General features: G+C 48.8%; 1 protein-coding gene across 7 annotated transcripts in view; it reads left to right on the top strand.

Moving 5' to 3' along the window:
* The window catches only part of ATP11A (ATPase phospholipid transporting 11A), a 149,238-nt gene that overhangs the window by 65,397 nt on the left and 65,836 nt on the right, over nucleotides 1-18,005 (top strand). For all 7 annotated transcript variants that reach the window (XR_011233480.1, XM_069467559.1, XM_069467558.1 and 4 more), the window contains exon 2: nucleotides 13,736-13,858. Coding sequence is in view for 6 of the 7 variants with exons in the window: in XM_069467559.1 (XP_069323660.1) it covers nucleotides 13,736-13,858 (123 nt within the window). In the remaining variant the exon portion in view is untranslated. The remainder of the gene's footprint in view (nucleotides 1-13,735; nucleotides 13,859-18,005) is intronic.

Below are 18,005 nucleotides of genomic sequence, written 5' to 3'. Positions count from 1 at the left end.
GGGATCTATGCGGGATTGCAGCAGCTTCTGTTCTGACTGCAGCCAGCTGAACTGTGATTTCTGACGTTGTTCTGTGTATGTTGTTACCCAATTTGCCAGTATTTTCACTAAACAGTGCGCCGTAATTACTGACTCAGTCCTGCAGTTGTCTTCATTAGATATATAGTCAATATTTTGAAAATATGTCTCCAAAGCAGTTGGGAGGTATATAATTTCAGCTTTTTAGAAGCCTACATATATACTAGCATTTTTTGTCTGTGAATTGGGATAAGTTTGCTTAGTTTTCTGGCTAATTCATCTTTAGAAAAAGGGACTCGGTGGTGGGAAATAAATGTAGCAATCACTTGGTTTTCATGCTGGGCTCCTGGGTGACTTAGGAAGAATTTGGAGGGTAGATGTTTGATCATCTGAGCATCTCTGGTTTCTTAATGACCGTCTTCTGCCAGCATTTTCTGCTGATCCGTGCTCTGGGGCTCATTTTCTTTGACTGTGGGTATTCGGCTGCCTTTATCCACGTTTTGCTATGGAGAAGCCATTGAGGTTGCATTGTTATTTTAATAACTGGGGACATACTCAGATTCACTCTGTCATAGTAAGCGGGCATTAATGGGAGGTGTCTGTGGTTAGGAGCAGGATAGCTTTGGGTGCATGTTCGCCAGTCAGGCTAGTGGCAGGGCCCACAGGCTGTCACCCCAGCCCGCCTCCTCTGCTCCATCCTCCCTAGCCCTCCTCCCCAACCCTCCTCCCCTGCTCCTTCCTCTCCTGCTCCCTCCTCCCCAGCCCTCCTCCCCAGCTCCCTACTCTCCACCTCCCACCTCCCCAGCTCCCTCTTTTCCCTCTTCTTCCTCCCTGGCCCTCTTCCCCAGCCCTGCTCCCCAGCCTTCCTCCCCAACTCCCTCCTCCCCTGCTCTCTCCTTCCCAGCTCCCTCCTCCCCAGTTCCCTCCCCTCATGCCTCTGTCATCTTCTGGAGGTGGCACTACCATCCACACTGGCTGGGGGGTGCACTGCAGCTGCAGTGCCCACCCCGACATGCCCCCCCACCCCCAGCGCCCACCTACTGGACTCCAGACTCCATTCTGAGCCTCGGCAGCATAGCTGTCGGTTGTGGCATGTATGGCCTCAGCCACAGTGCTCACAGGATAGGCACCGGGTGTTAATGGCTCGCAATCCTCTGCCTTTCTGTGTTTGAGTGTGAACTAAGGAGCACAGCAACTATGACCCCCATCCTGGGCCACTGTGGCCAGAGGCCTGGCACCATGGCCTCCATGCCGTGCTTTCCTCTTTGGCACGGCCAGAACCAGGTTCTCTTCTGAATGCTGGAGGGGGACCTTATCTTCACATGCTAGTACCTGAGTTTGCAGTTCTCCCACCCCAGAGCCAGCATGAGGCTCATAACGTGAATGTCAGATGTTGTTGTCCTGGCTTTCCAGGTGTGTCGAGCCTCTGTGTTATGCACAGAAACACGTGGCCAAAAGTTTATCTGTACCGTTTGAGGGGAAGTGGCCGGTTTCCAGCACCCGTGTCCGCAGCTTGCGGTGCAAGCTCCCAGCACCCGTGGTAGAGGTGCCACTTCTCCATCCCATAGTGGCGATGAGCCACTGGCAGCCACTACGGACAGCCAGGCCGTTTGGTCACTTCCTACATCGTCACACCTTTTCCCACATGAAGTGAAACGGAAGCGCATCAAAGACAGCTGCTTCTTCACGGGTAGCCTGGTCAGGAACAACTTTCTGTCAAAAATGTGCGGTGGATTGGACGAAATCAGTGCTTACTTCTGCTCCTGCTGCCTTTCACGAGAACTGGGAGTCCGTTTTAAATGTGTCTTCCCCATCCAAGACCGACTCTCAGCTCTGTGGGGCTCTGGCCATGGCTTCTCCCTAAGGACTCACCCCGAGTCTTGACTTTTCCATGAAGCTGTGTTTCTTTTTTGCTGCTGTGAACTCCCAGGATTAGTCAAGTCCAGAGTAAACCAAAAGTCATTTGGGGTTAGAATTTGTATTTATAGTTTGGTTCGGGTCAGCTGGCATTTAGCATTACCCAGATTGACAGTTCCCAAATCGAGCGGACTATCACTGTGCTTTTGTGGATCCTTGTGATCCAGGTGACTTTGTGTTTAAAAATATGTCCATGACAGATAACAGGAGCCCCCAAAATGCCCAGGATTTGTTTGGGAAGGAAAAACCCTAGTCATGACGGTGACTGTGGCCAGAGTAGCGCCGTGAGATGGCAGTGAGGGTTCCAGCCTGTGCTCCCGCAGACATAGAAGGCCCAGACCCAGGGGGGTCCCCATGTCCCACACGAGGCTCTGGGGCCTTGTCCAGACCCTGCCCACTGGGCCCTGGAAAAGCGGGTACGATTCACGGGAGAGGAATTCCCATCTCATCAGAACAGTTTAACACTTACAGTCACTTACGGAGGATCTGTCTTTATTTATTATACCTGAGCAAGGCTGACAGTACAAGAATGGAGACCACCTTATGCCGGCGGACGGAGAGAAGGTGCTTTCGGGGGGCCAGAGGTGCACACGCGGGCATGGCGCTCCTGCCACTGGAATGCGGAGCTGCTCGGGGGAATAAGGTCCAGGAGGAAGCCTAATTTTAGAAACACTAAGTGCACACTATCTCCTGATGCATCGAACAAGACATTTTGCTGTTTAAAGCTATAAACAGACACAGAACAAGAAATCACTGTGTCACTGGATACCTGTAAACTTGAAAACGGCCATTAGGGATAACCACTGCTGTGGAAATCGATCTGGTGTTTCAAGGCTGGTGACATGCTCCTGTCTGTCCCCATCGTGTAATTTGGTTAATAGGCTTTGTTCGTGTCAGCTGAAATCTGAAACTTCCATTAGGCGACTAACACTGGCTAAAGCTGATTTTCAGAGCATTGAAGAACGTCTCCTTGTCCTTGTGTTTTCTGACCTTATGCTAACTGACTCTGGCAGTCGTAACCCAAATCCGGATAAGGATGATGAAGGTGGTGAAGGCATGACCCACCGTGGAGACCCAGTTATTTCTCGTAATTGAGCCATTTTCTGATTGAACTTTGAATTCAGAAACATCTTGCCCTTCCTGGTATAGCAGGGAAGGAATTGTGTGGGCAGGACAGAGACACCTGCCAAGTCCCCCTGCCTTGCCTGGGTTTGTCCTCACAGTCCTAGGAGGGACATAGACACCTGAGACAACTGTGCAGCCACACACAGCCCTTCTGGAGTGAGTTCATTTCCTTGGCTACATCCAGGACGTGCTGCTGCACGGTGCTTACCCTCTGCTGTTTGTCCTGTCTTACTTTGGGTACAATCTCTTTTTTTTTTTTTTGGCTTCTCCTGTTTGGCATGCTCCTTTGGAAACTCACTGGACTTGATTTTACCCACTATGAAATGTTATGTATTAAAACCTAAACTTTAAAAATGTTTACATTTTTTACAAAATTGAGAGAATTCTACATTTTGGCAGAGTCCTACATTTTGGTGAAAGCCAGGGGGAGGTATAAGGTAGTTTTAGCAGAGTGAGGGGCTGAAGTGAAGCAGGCCTAGGTGGGGGCTGCCTTGATTTAGAAGCAGAACAGTGAGCAATGTTTAAACTCTCATGGATTTGAGTGGAAGGAGCTTTATGGATATATAACTTACTCATGATAAAGCCCACCTGTTTAAAGAGTGGATTTGTAGTGCATTGACCAAGTCATGCAACGGATACCATGATGTAATTTTAAAACGTTTTTGTCACTCCAGGACAGTCACTCCCTGTGCCCTTCTGGTCTGGCCCCTGCCCCAACCCCTGGGCAACCTCTAATGACAGTCTGTCTCTGAGAGAGTGTGTGGCCCTGTGTGACTGGCCTCTCCCACCTGGCCGAGTTCGATCTGCATTTCCCGATGATTAAGGAGTGGCACATTTTTTCATGTTCCTATGGACCATTTGTAGATCTTCAGAGGATTGGCTCTTCAAATCCTCGTTATTTGTCTTTTTATTTTTGAGTTGTCATCATTCTTCATACATTCCAGGCACCAGCCTCTTATCAGGGATGTGAGTAGCCAGTATTTTTGTAGAGGACGGCTCCACCGTCAAACCCCAGGGAACTCGCCTGTGTCCATGTGGCCGTGCAGGCAAAGGCTTGACCCATGGTGGGACCGAGTGTGGGCAGGACAGCTCTTACCCAGAAGCCCTGGGGGTGGCAGTGTGTGAGGTGCTGCCTGGGGCCACCCCCACCGGACCCATCCCTGAGGGCACCGTGAAAGCTCCTCGCCACAGGGTTCTGACGAGCAGGGGCTTCCAGCCCCCACCCCCGTCCCCCAGAATGAAGCTGCAGGTTGTAAACTGCTCCATGTGGACTGGCTTCTGACAGTCTGCCTGGTGTCGCCTGTGCTTTTATTTCAGTGTATTTTATTTACTCATTATTATGCTTAGGTTATTGCTGATTAACCTGAGCAAAGGAAGCATCACCACCTTCTGTACTTAGGACTGAACCACTTGTGTGGCATGCCTTTCTCGCCTGGCTGGTGGATAGTCTTGTCTTCCTGAACCCAAAGGGGCCCGGAGCCCCTGACACCATACCTGGCACTTAGCAGGTGACAGGAAGTTTCCGGTCACTCTCCCCTCTGAAAAAAGCAGCAAAGGGCATCGTTCGCTCCTGGCAAACTGGGGCACGTGTGTGTATTTGCTGCCTGAGGCTGACTTGGGGCCCTGGGAAGGGCCAGGATTTGTCTGCAGCAATGGTCCCTGGTGCCTTGTGGGAGACAGACGACGCCATTTGGGCTTCCCTGTGCCTTCTGCAGCTGTAATCTGTGGTGTTCGTCCTGCTCAGCCCGGGTGGGAATGAGTGTACTTTTCACGTGGCTGAGCCCTCTGTGTGGCAGTGCTGATGCTTCTGTGTAGACACACGCCCACCCGGGCCCCTGCTGTGGGTTAGTGAGCTCCCTCGCTGCCTTGGGAAGAGAAGGGGTCCTGCAGGAGCACAGGGGTGGAAAGGAATGCTAGGGGTCATCAGCAGCTGGGGACCGGGGTTCCCCAGATCAGCCCCTGTTCTGCATTCTGCGCTTGACCAGCCTGGCCTCCCCAGGTGAACCCCACTTCTTTCCTGATTCCGTCCCCACCCCTCCCCTACCCCTGAAGAAGAAAAGCAGAAGCTGCGTCCCCTCCCCCACCTGTGGCTGTGAAAAATTTCCCCGTCTCGGGGGTCTTGTGCACCCACCTCCCATAAGGTGAAGGGGGCTCAGCGCAGCCCTGGACTTCCCCTAAAGCCTGGATGGTCTTCACACCTCGTCTGTTAAGGTTTCCGCCTGGTCTAGGACACTAAACTCTCCAAACTCTTGTTTGGGAGGAACAAATAGGTAGGTTTATTTATTTTTGATAGTTTGTGGATTTAAAATTAGCTGAAATAGCTCCCCATTAGTAATTTGAACACATTATCTGCTATTTGGACTCATCGTCAGGATATATTATAAATACCCTGGAAATATTGAAATTTATAAAAAGCGTTAATAAAGTATCTTGGGAAGACATAACTAATTTTCCTCATTGCAGGCCAGATGGACGGTGCGCTAGGAAAATCAGGTTCTCACCGGTGGTGCCCGTGGTTCATTCTTCCCGTTGATCTCTGAAGAGGACAGAGCCTGCCCTAGCAGCTGCCAGGAAATGCCCAGTGCAAAAAACAGGCCTCACACAATTTTGATTTTATTCATTTTTTTAAACAGAACTTTTATGAAAGCAAATTTTGTCTTGGGTCTGATTCTAGGATTTTCCTTTATTTTTAAAAACTGCTGACACCTCCCGGGTCCCATGTGGGGGGATGCCAGATATCTTAAGCTCAGAGCTGCTGGTATGTCCAGGCGCAGAAATGAGAACACAGCTGGGGACCGTCTTCCTGAGGGACGACCTGTGGAGACCTGGCTCCCTGCTTGTCACATGTGGAGAATTGGGGTGATGACACTTTGGCAGAAAGGGGATCCCATTCCAGGAACGGTTTTAATCGGGTTCTCTCAGGGGAGGCTGGGTTCTGATTTACGCCTCTCAGACACGAGCACATGCTGCGTCCCACACACAGAGACACTTGGGCCTGCAGAGGACGCTGTGGGCCAGTGAGCGTCTTCAGATCCCAGGCTGCAGCTTATTCCGTGGGAACCACATGAAAAGAAACACATAACAGGGCAGGAACTGGGAGCACAGACACTGTCGTACCTTGTTCCGCAGGTCACAATCAGAGTTTGGAAACCCCTGGGTTTCTGGGTAAGGTCTAAATGAGGTTGTTTTCTGTTTAAACTTTTTCTCATCACTACCCTGTTCTCGGCAGACTGGCCAAACACCATGCAAGGCCGTTGGAATCCGTGGAGAGGCTGGCTTGGTGCGAGGCCGTGGGTTGTGAGCACCCGTTTCTCTCTTCTTCCGTTACGTGAGTTGCAGAGTAGCTAGAACCACAGGGGCACTGGTGACTTTACCATTGGTGGGTCCTGTTCTTGACTGGGGTGCAGAGTCACTGAGCAAGAAGATTGTAGCATGTGCTTGGAAATCAGAAATCCGAGGCGACTCAAGTGAACTGTCCGGAGGACTCTGCTTACTGTGAATTTAGGGATGTTACAACATGTGTGATCAGTTTATCCACCTACTAACTTCAAGGCAGGTTCTTGACTCATGTGTTACATACTCCTGGGCTAGTCCCATAGCTTTGAGGTTTTGTTCTTTCAGTGGGCTTAACAGAACGTACCCCAAAGGGTTGTTATTTAATACAAAGACAGCGATGTTTACAGAAAAGCTCATTATTAGTGGGTATGTTGTTATTTAATGTTATTAGTGTATTATTCATGCTAATTCATGGCTTGATTCATTCCAAAAAGGCCCCTTCCAGCCCTGTAATTTCATTCACAGGAGAAGCAAGTCTGACGCGATGAATTAGAGTCTGCATTTATTCTATTGGAATTATTTGCTGTTCATGATTGTTTTCCAGAATAAGAGGTGTGCATTGGAGGGGGTCACGTTTATTAGCTGTCCCTGGGGCCAAAGAGATTGCACGGGCTCCTGTGCATCCCGCTGGGGCGATTCTTAGCTGCTTAGAGGTGTTGTGAATACTTGGGTTTTGTGTGGACTTGAAGTTTGGGGCTGCCAGAGGAAAGCGGACGGTAATCGCTGTATTCTTCCACAGCAGGAAAGAGCCTGTGAGAAGTTATCTGTTTCTGTTGCCCAGTCTGACTAAACAGAGCCCGGCACATGTCCTGTTGTAGACACTGCCGTCCCTGGTCTAGCACTGGGACGGTGCTGATTCCAGTTTGCATTTCAGAGCTTTGCTCACATCTTTCATCTGAGGGGCCTGGCGTGCCCTCATTCAGTCTGATGAAATCTACCTTCTCAAACGCTGACCAGGCTGTCACCGGAACTGTCCGGAACCCGTGAGGGCTGAAACGCACCGCACACGAGCGGCGGTGGAGGGATGATGAAGGTGCTGACACCGGCAGCATAGTGTGGACGCCCGATTTGCAGCATCTGCAGGACAGAGGAACTCGCTTCCTCAGGGGCAGAGCAGCTTCATCATCCCTTAGTGTTGTGCGTAGCCAGAAGAGGAGCCAAGTCGTGCATTGCTGGGGAAGTGTTACTAAAAGCTCAGCTCCTTCCCCGAGGCCGCATCAGAAGAGCAAGAACAAGGGGTTTGAGGAGAAGGAAAGAGAAGTTTATTACTTTGCTGGCAAAGGAGGAAAAATGGCAGACTCTGTGGTCTCAAAATCCGAATTTCCCCGAACATAAGCAGAAATACAGAGGTTTTAAAGGGAGGGCCCTCAGTTCTGGGCTACTGTGTTAATGGTTCCAATCATCCCATCTCTGCCAAAGACAAAGCCTGTAACCTCCTCCCACCTGGGCCTATCTGGATGGCAAAGCTGTCTCCTGTAATACAAAGAACAAAAGACATTTTCCCTGCTCGAGGCAAGGATGCAGGCTAGGCTGCAGGCTAGGCGCAGTTGCCTAAAAGAGTGGGGGAAGTTTTAAAGAGACAGAAAATATATTTGCTGGTTTTTTTCAGGCCATTCTTTCTGTTACATATTCCCCACTCTCAGCTCTATGCTTCCGTATCTGTGGGAGGAGAGGCAACTACTCTGTTACAGGTTTGCCCCGGCATTGAGATACCCGAGCTCACGTGGGTACCAGCAGCTGTGAGGAGAGCAGCATCTGGGGAACCCGGGCCGAGCAGTCCTTGAGGATGGCAAACCTAGCAAAGTGACGGAGGGAAGTGATCGAGGTTTGCGGAAAGATGAGTGGAATTCTCTTTTTTTTTTTTCCTACAGTTTCTTTGATATGGCAAGATAAATGAGCTGTTGGAATGGGTTATAGTTGCGGTATTCTGGAACATTCCCAGCCCTGTCTATTTGGGCTGCCCTGGGAGTCTGAGGCTGCCTCAGGCAAAGCACAAATATGATCATTCAAATCCCAGGACTGTGCACGACCTTTGTTTAAGGTCAGGGGTACAAACTGTGGGATATTCCCCCCCATTAAAAGATAATGTTCATAATGGTAAAACCGGGACCCTCATGCAGATATAAAAATGAACATCTGTTTAAGATTTTATTTTACTTATGAGGGAACGAGGCGTTATAACTGATTCAAAGGAAAAGTGAAAAAGAGCACAAATTTATATGGTGTAAAGACATGTTGACATGAACATGCAGATTGGTGGAGACCTGGGGTTTCCTCTGTGGGAGAGAAGTCAGAGGGGCTTCCCCCGGGCAGCACGGCCCCCATGTCTGCAGGACACTGACCTGCCCCACAGTTGTCAGTAGTGGGAAGAGGACGCATGGTTGGACACCATGTGCACAGGGGCTGAGCCCTCCCCCAAGGGCAGGTTTCTGACCACCTCGGCGTCACCTACCAGTGTGTAAGGTGTGGGGTGCAAATGGGATGGTTTTTACTGGTTGATGCATTCTTGGGTTTTGGGGGCAATGGGACTCCACTCCTGACTGTGCAAAGTTGCATTTAGCCTAGTAGTTTAGGACTTGTATTTGCCCAGGTGTAAAACGCATCCAGGGATACCCCAACCCCTAAGGAGTGTTAGGTAACTGTGTCTTTTTCCTCTCCTACTCACCCGCTGCCCACATTTTTAAAAAGTTGGAAGAGGCAAATACTTTCAAATGACTTATTTTAAAAATCTGAATTTTAAGGCTATTTCTGTTTTTTAAAACAATTGATCTGGTACAAATGTGAAAAAATGTTAACATTTGTTAAATCTGGGTGGTTTATTTCTATACTCCAGTGTTCTGTATGTTGAAATTATTTCATAATGCCCCCCTAAATATGAATGAAAGTATCCTTAGTAAAGAGGGACGATGGCCAGCCACCTTGTGGCCATGGGGCCCTGACTTACAGCTCCGCACTCGTCCAGGACCCACAGGGCTTAGCTAATGACTCCCTGTTTTTTGCCCTCACTTCCAACTTGGGACCAGCCAGAGAAAACCAAATGTGCTCCCCCGGCCAGTCCCCAGTGATGCTCTTCCTCGCAGGGGCCTGCAGCCATGAGCCTGTGTCCCCAGATGCCTCGCTGGCAGTTCCATCAACACCCTCTTTGACAATTCCCCATGTCCCCTCTGCTGCTTAGTCAAAGTACGGGACAGATGCTTGATCCCTCAACATGTCCACAAGGATCGAGCGCAGTAAGCAACATCCTTAGTGCCGTCTGCCTTGTGATCCCCTTAGAACGATCGTTTGCTCCTTTTAGCAGTTTCATTACTAATTGTGGACAGGGTCACCTGGTCAACCTGGACAAGTATTGTCACTGGTTAAAAAAAGCATCTTTGTGCTGGTTGACACTGAACTCTGTTAAACCACTTTGCTAGTCGGTGGCTTGTGACGTTTTCATGCTCTAATCCAGGGCCCCTTGGTGCTATTCCTCGGTTTGGTATAACTGTCAAGTGGGAAGTGATGCCAAAATGCATTTAGAGGGAGCAGGTCAGTCAAATGACCTACAGGTGAGCAGTCCAGCTCCTGGCCCCGGAGCAGGAAGAGCAGGAACTCGTGTCTCACTGCATGCGTTAGCACACAGCGGCTGCATCACGCCATAGCCCTTGTGCAGTTGAGTGTCTCGCCCCTTGAGCAGCGGGGCCGGTGCCTTGTCGAGAGCACTGCCCTGCAGTCAGCCGCTGCGCTGGCCCCAGGAGTTTCAGCTCCTTGAGGGATTTTTCGTCAACCACCAAACACAAGCTCTTGGTGCCTGTCAGAAACCCACACCCCTATATGTGTGGACAAAGATTTTGCATTTTTCAGGTACCACTTGATCAATCCCAAATGTCAAAAGTATCTTTAGAGACAAAATTAAGAGAAGGAGCCGCGATGATGTTCAGGTAGCTGCGTGACAGTGATTCACAGCGACATGTCCCCTGTGACTCCCGTTTGTGGAATTGCAGCTGCAAAGTTACTGAGTAATTGAGCCAAAGGCAAGCTGAAAGGGAGCAAATGATGTGGTAGTCGTACAGATGAGTTATGTAATCTGTTGATGTAAACATTACGTCTTCCATTCCTAGAATGAGAAATTATAGAAATAATTATCTTATGTGTGTGCAAACTGCATATGCCTTTCGTTTTAGAAAAAATGTTTATGATATTTTTATTAAAGTATAATTCACATACCATAAAATTCACCGTTTTGAAGTGTACAATCATTGGTTCAAGTTGGAATATATTCAGAGTTGTGCAAGCATCACCACCCTCCAACCCATAACATTCTCACCCCCTGAAGGAACCATTATCGGTTACTGTCCAGCCCTCTGAGACCACTGTCTTTGTGAATTTGCCTATTCTGAACATTTCGTGTAAGTGGAACCGCATAGTATATTGTTCTTTCACTTACAGAATGTTTTCAGGTGCATCCATGTTGTAGCATGTATCGGTACTTCATTAGTTTTTATGAATGCTCCACTGTGTGGAAATACCTCGATTCGTTCATCCAGTCATCAACTGATGGCCATTTGAAAGGCTTGCACTTTGGCTGCCCTGAGTAATGCAACTGTGAACATTTGTGCATAGTTTTGTGTGTCCCCTCTGGGAACAGCTCAGGATGTTCTGGTTGGTAACTTTGTCTTGTGCTCAGCCTCATTCACTGCAGTACAGATTTTTGCCTTGGTTTGCAGCTTACACCAGCCGTCCAGAGGACACGCCAGGTGGCTTTCTTGATGTGGTTGGACTGCTGGATTGTTCATCAGGCAAGCTGGGTGAATAGACAGTTTAGTGCCTGGTTTCGGGTTTGCGTAGCAGACGAGAATCTCTGGCCATCTCTCGGGCTCTGTGGGTAAGTCCACAGGGCTCCCTGAGCAGTGCCTAGAAGGACACTGAGAACTGAGGTTGGTGTCCCACCGCCCTGCCTTGCAGAGTCGTGACTGCCCACGTCATTCTGTCTCGGTAGCAGCTCCCTGCGGTATAACTAACTCTCACCTTGTCTGTGCTCTGGTTTGTGAACAGTCTGGCGACCTTGGGTTTAAGACTGGCTAAGTTAATTGGATAAGAAGTTACATAATCAGGGCTCATAGGTTTGTTTTCATTGCAACTGTTCAAAGAACCAGAATCTTAGAGCTGCAAGGATGACATAGGAATGAGAAGCATCAGTTTGGCTATGTTCCAAGAAAAGAAAGGAAAATCAGGGGCTTTTCTTAGCTTTTATATGTCATACTTTAGTTATGAAGCTCTTAAGAAGGTCTGTAAGTCACTATCCCTTATATCTGCAAGACTCACCACAAAATAGGAAGGCGGCAGAGAGGGGAGGAAGGCCCGGCCTTGCTGGGCTGGGAACACTGGGCCGTGGCCCGGGCGAGCAGCAGGGCCAAGCTGCCACCTGCTTTGAGTCTGGTGCAGCAGTTATCATAGAGCTGGCGGTGGCTTCGAGGAGCCACACTCCGAGTTCCTGCCAAGGAAAGTGCCCGTGGCTCACCTGCCATGCCGAGCCCCTAACTGTAGATGCAGCCCAGCCATGTCTACACCTGTCTGCAGGACCTCGGGGGCCCTGGCTCCCTGTAGGAATTCCTCTGACAACACAGGTGGAGTTTATGGGACCGATTCCGTCTTTTCCCTTTAGCTTACTTAGGCTGTTTTTCAAAGCTAGGTCCTAATGGAAGAAATTACAGGGGAATGTATGCTCACTGTTGGAATCTGTAAGGGAAATGTGCAAACGCCCTGCAGCTAATGTATGACGTGCTGGGGCACAGCATGAACTGACTTGCTGTCCCTATGAGGTTGACATCATAGATGAGCAAAGGAGAGGATGGTATGAACAACACTGTAGAAAGAATCAGCATAAGACTTGCAAATAAGAGTGTCAGACACGGAAATGCTGGATTGCTTGGGTCACTGTGTTATCTGGCTTTGAAAAGTGACAGAACTTGAAGCGGCAGGGGCTGTGGTGGCAGGAGGAGTGGGGCTGGGCCCCTGCTTTGTGCACCCTTCCCATTGCCTTGTTCCCTTCTCCTGGCAATGCTGGATGAGGTGCTGCCCGCTCCCAGGGAGGACGACCTTCCAAGATGCTGGTGTGCCTGAGGCTAGCGAGTGGCTTAGAGCCTGGGCCAGTGCTTCCGACTCCACCCCGTGCGCTATCTTCCTGTTAGACCCTCTGGCTTTTGTCCAGCAGAGAATCTACGCTTCCTTTGGAGCAGCAGTCCCCAGCCTTTTTGGCACCAGGGACAGGTTTCATGGAAGACAATTTTTCCATGGACCAGGGAGCGGGGGGATGATTTCGGGATGATTTCAGCGTATTACACTTACTGTATAGTCAAACATCTCTACTAACGATAATCTGTATTTGCAGCTACTCCCCAGCGCTAGCATCATCGCCCCAGCTCCACCTCAGATCATCAGGCATTAGATTCTCATGAGGAGTGTGCAACCTAGATCCTTTGCACGTGCAGTTTACAGTAGGGTTTGAGCTCCTATGAGAATCTTATGCCGCCGCTGATGTGACAGGAGGTGGAGCTCAGGCCATGATGCCAGTGGTGGGGAGCAGCTGTAAGTAGAAGTGAAGCTTCCGTTGCTTGCCCCCTGCTGTATGGCCTTGTTGCTACTGGTCAGTGGCCTCCTGGGGTTGGGGACTGCAGCTTTGGAGAATTGAGGTGTAGGACCCAGGTCCACGTGCCAGGGCTGTGTGTTCTGAGATGGTACCTGGATCGTGTGCCAGGGCTGTGTCTTCTGAGGTTGTATTTTGCTCCACTAACCAAAGTATCTTTGTCACTTTAGTGCTGACCCCATACAGCACAGATGAGTGTGTTTGTAAGAACTCTAGCCAGCAGTTGTTTACCTGATGCCTCTGAGTGCAGCACTTTAACACAAAGATGAGTCAGACTCAGGTCCTCTCTCCCCCTGAGAAAGCCTTACTGAGTTTAGATACCTGAATCAGTTGGATAATTCTTACATATTGAACCATAACGTAACTTTCTTCTTTCATTAACGACCTTCCGCAGCATCACTGCCTTTCTGTCTGGGAAGAAGCCTTGAGATTTTGCCGTGCCATCTGTTCTTACACAAAGCCACCCTGTGTCTCTCATGGGGGCACAGACAGCCTGCTCCTGCCACTCACCTGCAGGTCTGGCCCCCCAGGGCTGAGGAGAGCAGGTGGCCGGGCAGGGAGCTGGGTCCCAGGGCTCCCTGCAGCCCAGAACGAGGGCCTCAGTCAGCAGATGCAGATTTCTGTTCAGAGGAGCGAGCATTTAAAGCAACACCTTGGGGGTAGGAGTGTTATGTGCAGATTCTGAGGCAACTGCTAACATCGTCCTCCTCTCCGCAGTGTGCGGGGGAAGAGAACTGGGTGGACAGCCGGACCATCTACGTGGGACACAGGGAGCCCCCTCCTGGCACAGAGGCCTACATCCCGCAGAGATACCCGGACAACAGGATAGTCTCCTCCAAGGTAATTGTGATCCGAGCATTTACTCCACACCTAAAGAGACTGCTCAGGAGGGCACTGGGTCTCCCCACAGCCCCGAGCAACGCTGCTCCCACCCAAGGGCATGGGACGGGCTGTGTCCAGAGCTCTGGCGGGTTTATCCCTCTGATTCTCCCCAGACACTTTCAGACTGTGGAGATGTCTCAACACATTGTCTGTATTCTCTTTTAATCGAATCACAAATGTAGCATGCAGGCTGAGATCCAGGACATTCAGTCCTACCACTGCACTTAACTTCTTTGCTCTCTGCCGTGTGCTTGACATTCACCACCCCGGGCCGGAGCTTCCTTGGCTGTGAAATAGAAACAATACTCATTGCCCCCAGCAAAAACCACCGTGAAAAGTAAAACATGGAAGAATCTAAGTATCTAAGATTATCCATTAGGTGCAAGCAATGCAAATAGGAAGAAATATGAATTGAGTGCCATGATTTAAATGAGGTGTATTTCTTTTCTTCGACTGGAAAAGGAAATGCAAAGATGTGTGTTACACTTAGAGAGACCTGAAAAATGGGTCTTAAGAATAGGGTGGAAAATTTAGTTGCTAGCATTGAACTCAGGGTAAGTGACGGCTTCCAGATAACGGAGAACTTTCTCCTTCAGATGCATAAACAGATGAGCCTGAGAACACACACACACACACACACACACAGGGGTGCTGATGTTGTAGCCCCCCGAGGTAGGCCTCCTTAATTGACACTTGTGTGTGTCACACGTGAACTTGTAGGGGCAGGATTCAGGGACACAGGTGGGCAGGCAGGAAACTTGCGCTGTGCGATGCAGCATCTGGTCCACTCAGGGCATGTGTGAAGGCACCTCGTCCTCAGCACAAACTCCAGGCAAGTGGCTTCTCCCTTCCAGGCACGGAGCTCAATTCTGACGGTCCAGGCACTTGGGACCTTCCTGTCTGCATGGAAAGTTTCGTACGCGTGCCTGTGGATGAGAGGAGTCAGAGGACGATCTTGCCCGTGGGATATGGCAGGATTCTGAGAGATGCTGTTGCTTCCCATAAAAGCCTTCCTCACGGTGTTGGAGGCAGCAATGGAGAGCAGCTATTTCTCTATCTACTCTGGCCCTTTGCTGTCTGATTCACATTTCAGGGTCTGTTAAGCATTTCCACAGTTTTGTCCCCAGATATCCCTGCGGATAGTGTCCAGGGTGATTCTGAGCTGCCTGCCTGCACTCTGCCCCCTCCCCGTCTGCCATGGCCCCTTCCTCTCCACAGCCCCTGCAGTCCCAGCCCCTAGACAGCCCTGGGTCTCAAACTAAGGAATCCTTGCACCACTGGGGTGAGTTTTGTTAATTTATTGTGGGCTTCTAGAAGTGGTTTCCTCTGGGAAGGCTCCTTCAGACCAGGAGCTAACAGTTAGCTAGACAGCGTCTAGGAGAGCGGCTGGGCTCGCTGGCTCCCGGCCGCGTGGAGGACGGCTCAGGGCTAAAGCCCTTGAACAGCTTTCATTGCAGCTTCCGCAGGGACTGTGCTCTTAGACACGTGCGTGGAATGCTCTTCATTCTTCAAAGAGCCAGGATCTGTGGCTTGATCTCAGTTTCAAGTGGATGATAACGTGTAATTTCAAGCAAAAATTACCTATGATGTAACCTCTTTGCTAAGGAAGCCCAGGAGGGAAAGGCCTCAGAGAGGTGGGGGTTTAGACTCCACGCTGGTAGTATATCTGTGTTTTCATAAGAAAATTTTTATTTTTACTTAAAAAAAAAAAACCTGGCAGTTAAGCCTTTTTAAGTATCACAGAAGCCTATCCTCAGCAAGTTTACTTTTATTAAATGAAAGAATGTGAAAGCACTTGTTACGTGAAAAGTTGTATGAAAATGCCGATCTAATTACTTTAAATTTCCAATCTGTTTGATAGAAGTGCAGTTATTGGTGATCAGTGATCGATTAGAGCTCCATTTCCTTTTTGAGGGAGAGACGTTGGGCAGTGTCTGGTAGAAGAAGGAAAAACCAGAAATTACTGCCCAGTACAGCTCCCTTCCTGCATCCTGTCCACATACAGACCCCCTAGGCCAGCTTGGCTTCCCGTGTGGGACCCAAGGAAATGATCCTGAAGCCATGAAAACGTAGCTGCTGGCTGCCTTACAGAATTGTACTTTAGGGCACAAAATCCACATGGTTTCCAGCTTTGCCCTCAGGAGCCTGAAAAAGGAAATATTGGCATAATCTATACCGTCACTCTGTGCCTTCAAGAAAGTTGAATTACTTCTGATTATTGTGGGGGGAATATTCCCTCTACCAAGTAGTAGATAGAAACCGTGTCTTAATGACTCATTTGTATAAGTGACTTCCATGTTCATCACATCTTTTAAGCTCCGAAACAACCCTGTGAGGCCACTATCAGTTGCTATTCCCAACTTACTCAGGAGGAAACTGAGGCTTGGGGCACAGTAATGTGCCCAAGGCCATAGGAAGCGGGTGAGCTGGTCCTCAGCCACCGTCTGACTCTGCCACCGGGGTGCCTGCCAGAGACGCAGCCTCGCCCCTCCTGATACTCATTCATTTTCTAACGTCAGTAACCCAGAATTTTGGCATAATTTTCTATATTTTACATTCCCATTTTGTAATTATAAATGGAAGAGAAACCTCAACTCTGTGCAAGTTGATTGTAATCCAAGTAGGCCAGAGTCCTGCCTCCAGGTCGTTTTTAGGACAGTCACATGCACATGTTGTGCTGGATCCATTTTCAGGTAAATAATAGCTGAGGCTTCAGGGTGGTATCCAGCTGCTTCATCGTATGTCCTGGCTGCTGGCGAGGCAGCTCGTGCCCAGGGTGTTTCTCTCACGGGGTGTCTCACTGCCACGTGACTGAAGGTACCAGGCGAAGCTGCGCTCTTCTAACTCCAGGCAGGTGACACCAAACCAGCGATTGGCTTACACAGAAGAACGGGAGGCACAGAAACATGATGCCCAAATACTGATGAGGTGTTCTCAGCTCAGGAGTAAAACCACAGAAAGCCTGTGTAGACTAGGCATGAAGACCTTTGCAAGTGAGAGAAATGCAAGTAGTGATTAATTGTCTCATACCATTCAACAAACCTCGCAGTGTCTCTTGAGTGCAGGGAGCAGCTGGGGTCCACGCAGTTTTACCAGTTTCCCGGTAGAAGGAAAAGCCACTTGGCTCTGTGCTGTGGCTGTGATACCGGGAATTTCCAGGATTAAGTACTTCTACTGATTGTATGACAGTGGGCGGTATTAATATTAATAGTACTTGATACTACCTCAATTGTGGTCATGTATCCAGGCAGATATTTAGATTGTTTCAGTTTAACAAAGATGAACAATGTACAAGGAGTCCACCACTGTGGGCTTGCCAGCTCTTACATGTGCAATGAAATGCTGGTTTTGTTTCTTTTGTCCACGTATTACTGACATATCAGTGTCGTCATGAAAGTTTAAATTATTTCATTGGGTTTCACTTTTCTTATTGTATATCATCAGGAATTAGTAACCTTATTTTTGAGGATACTAATGATCAGCACTGGTAACTTACTTTGTAGAACATGGTGAGTACAGAGCGTAATATTGACAACATTAATTACATCTTAGCTGTAGCAGGGCCGGTGGTGCCTGATTAAATAAAGTAACCACTTAGTGGTTTTAAATTCCAAAGCTGCACAGTAACATTCAAGTAGAGCAAGACCAGATACTCGCATAGCCTTCTAGGGTTAATAAAACTTGATTTGCATTGTTTAGAAGGATCATAGAAGATGATAATTTGTTTTATTCTATTTTATCTCACGTATATTATCAAAACTTCCTAATACAGAAACTTGTCAAAACTGCATTAAAGTAAAGAGAGTGTATCGTAAATCTCTGCTGCTTATCACCCCAACCTGTGGCCAGCCTGCCTCCCATGCACCCCATTTTCATTCAAGGATTACTTTGAAGGAAATGCTAGGCAGCATATAATTTTTACCTATAAATATTTCAGGAAATGAAAGATGGCATGTTGAGTAGAAACTTTTTTCATTAATTTGACTTTGTTACTGAGTGATGTATTATAGAAATTTGGGGAAATAATTTGATTAATTAGTGGATAATAAATATGTTGGCCTGGGTGCTGGAAAGTAAGGTTGGTTTCATGGGGTGGGGCCTTAAA

Source organism: Eulemur rufifrons, chromosome 4, assembly GCF_041146395.1.
Source record: "Eulemur rufifrons isolate Redbay chromosome 4, OSU_ERuf_1, whole genome shotgun sequence".
NCBI classification, from domain to species: Eukaryota; Metazoa; Chordata; class Mammalia; order Primates; family Lemuridae; genus Eulemur; species Eulemur rufifrons.
This window is presented reverse-complemented; position numbering and strand designations above follow the sequence as displayed.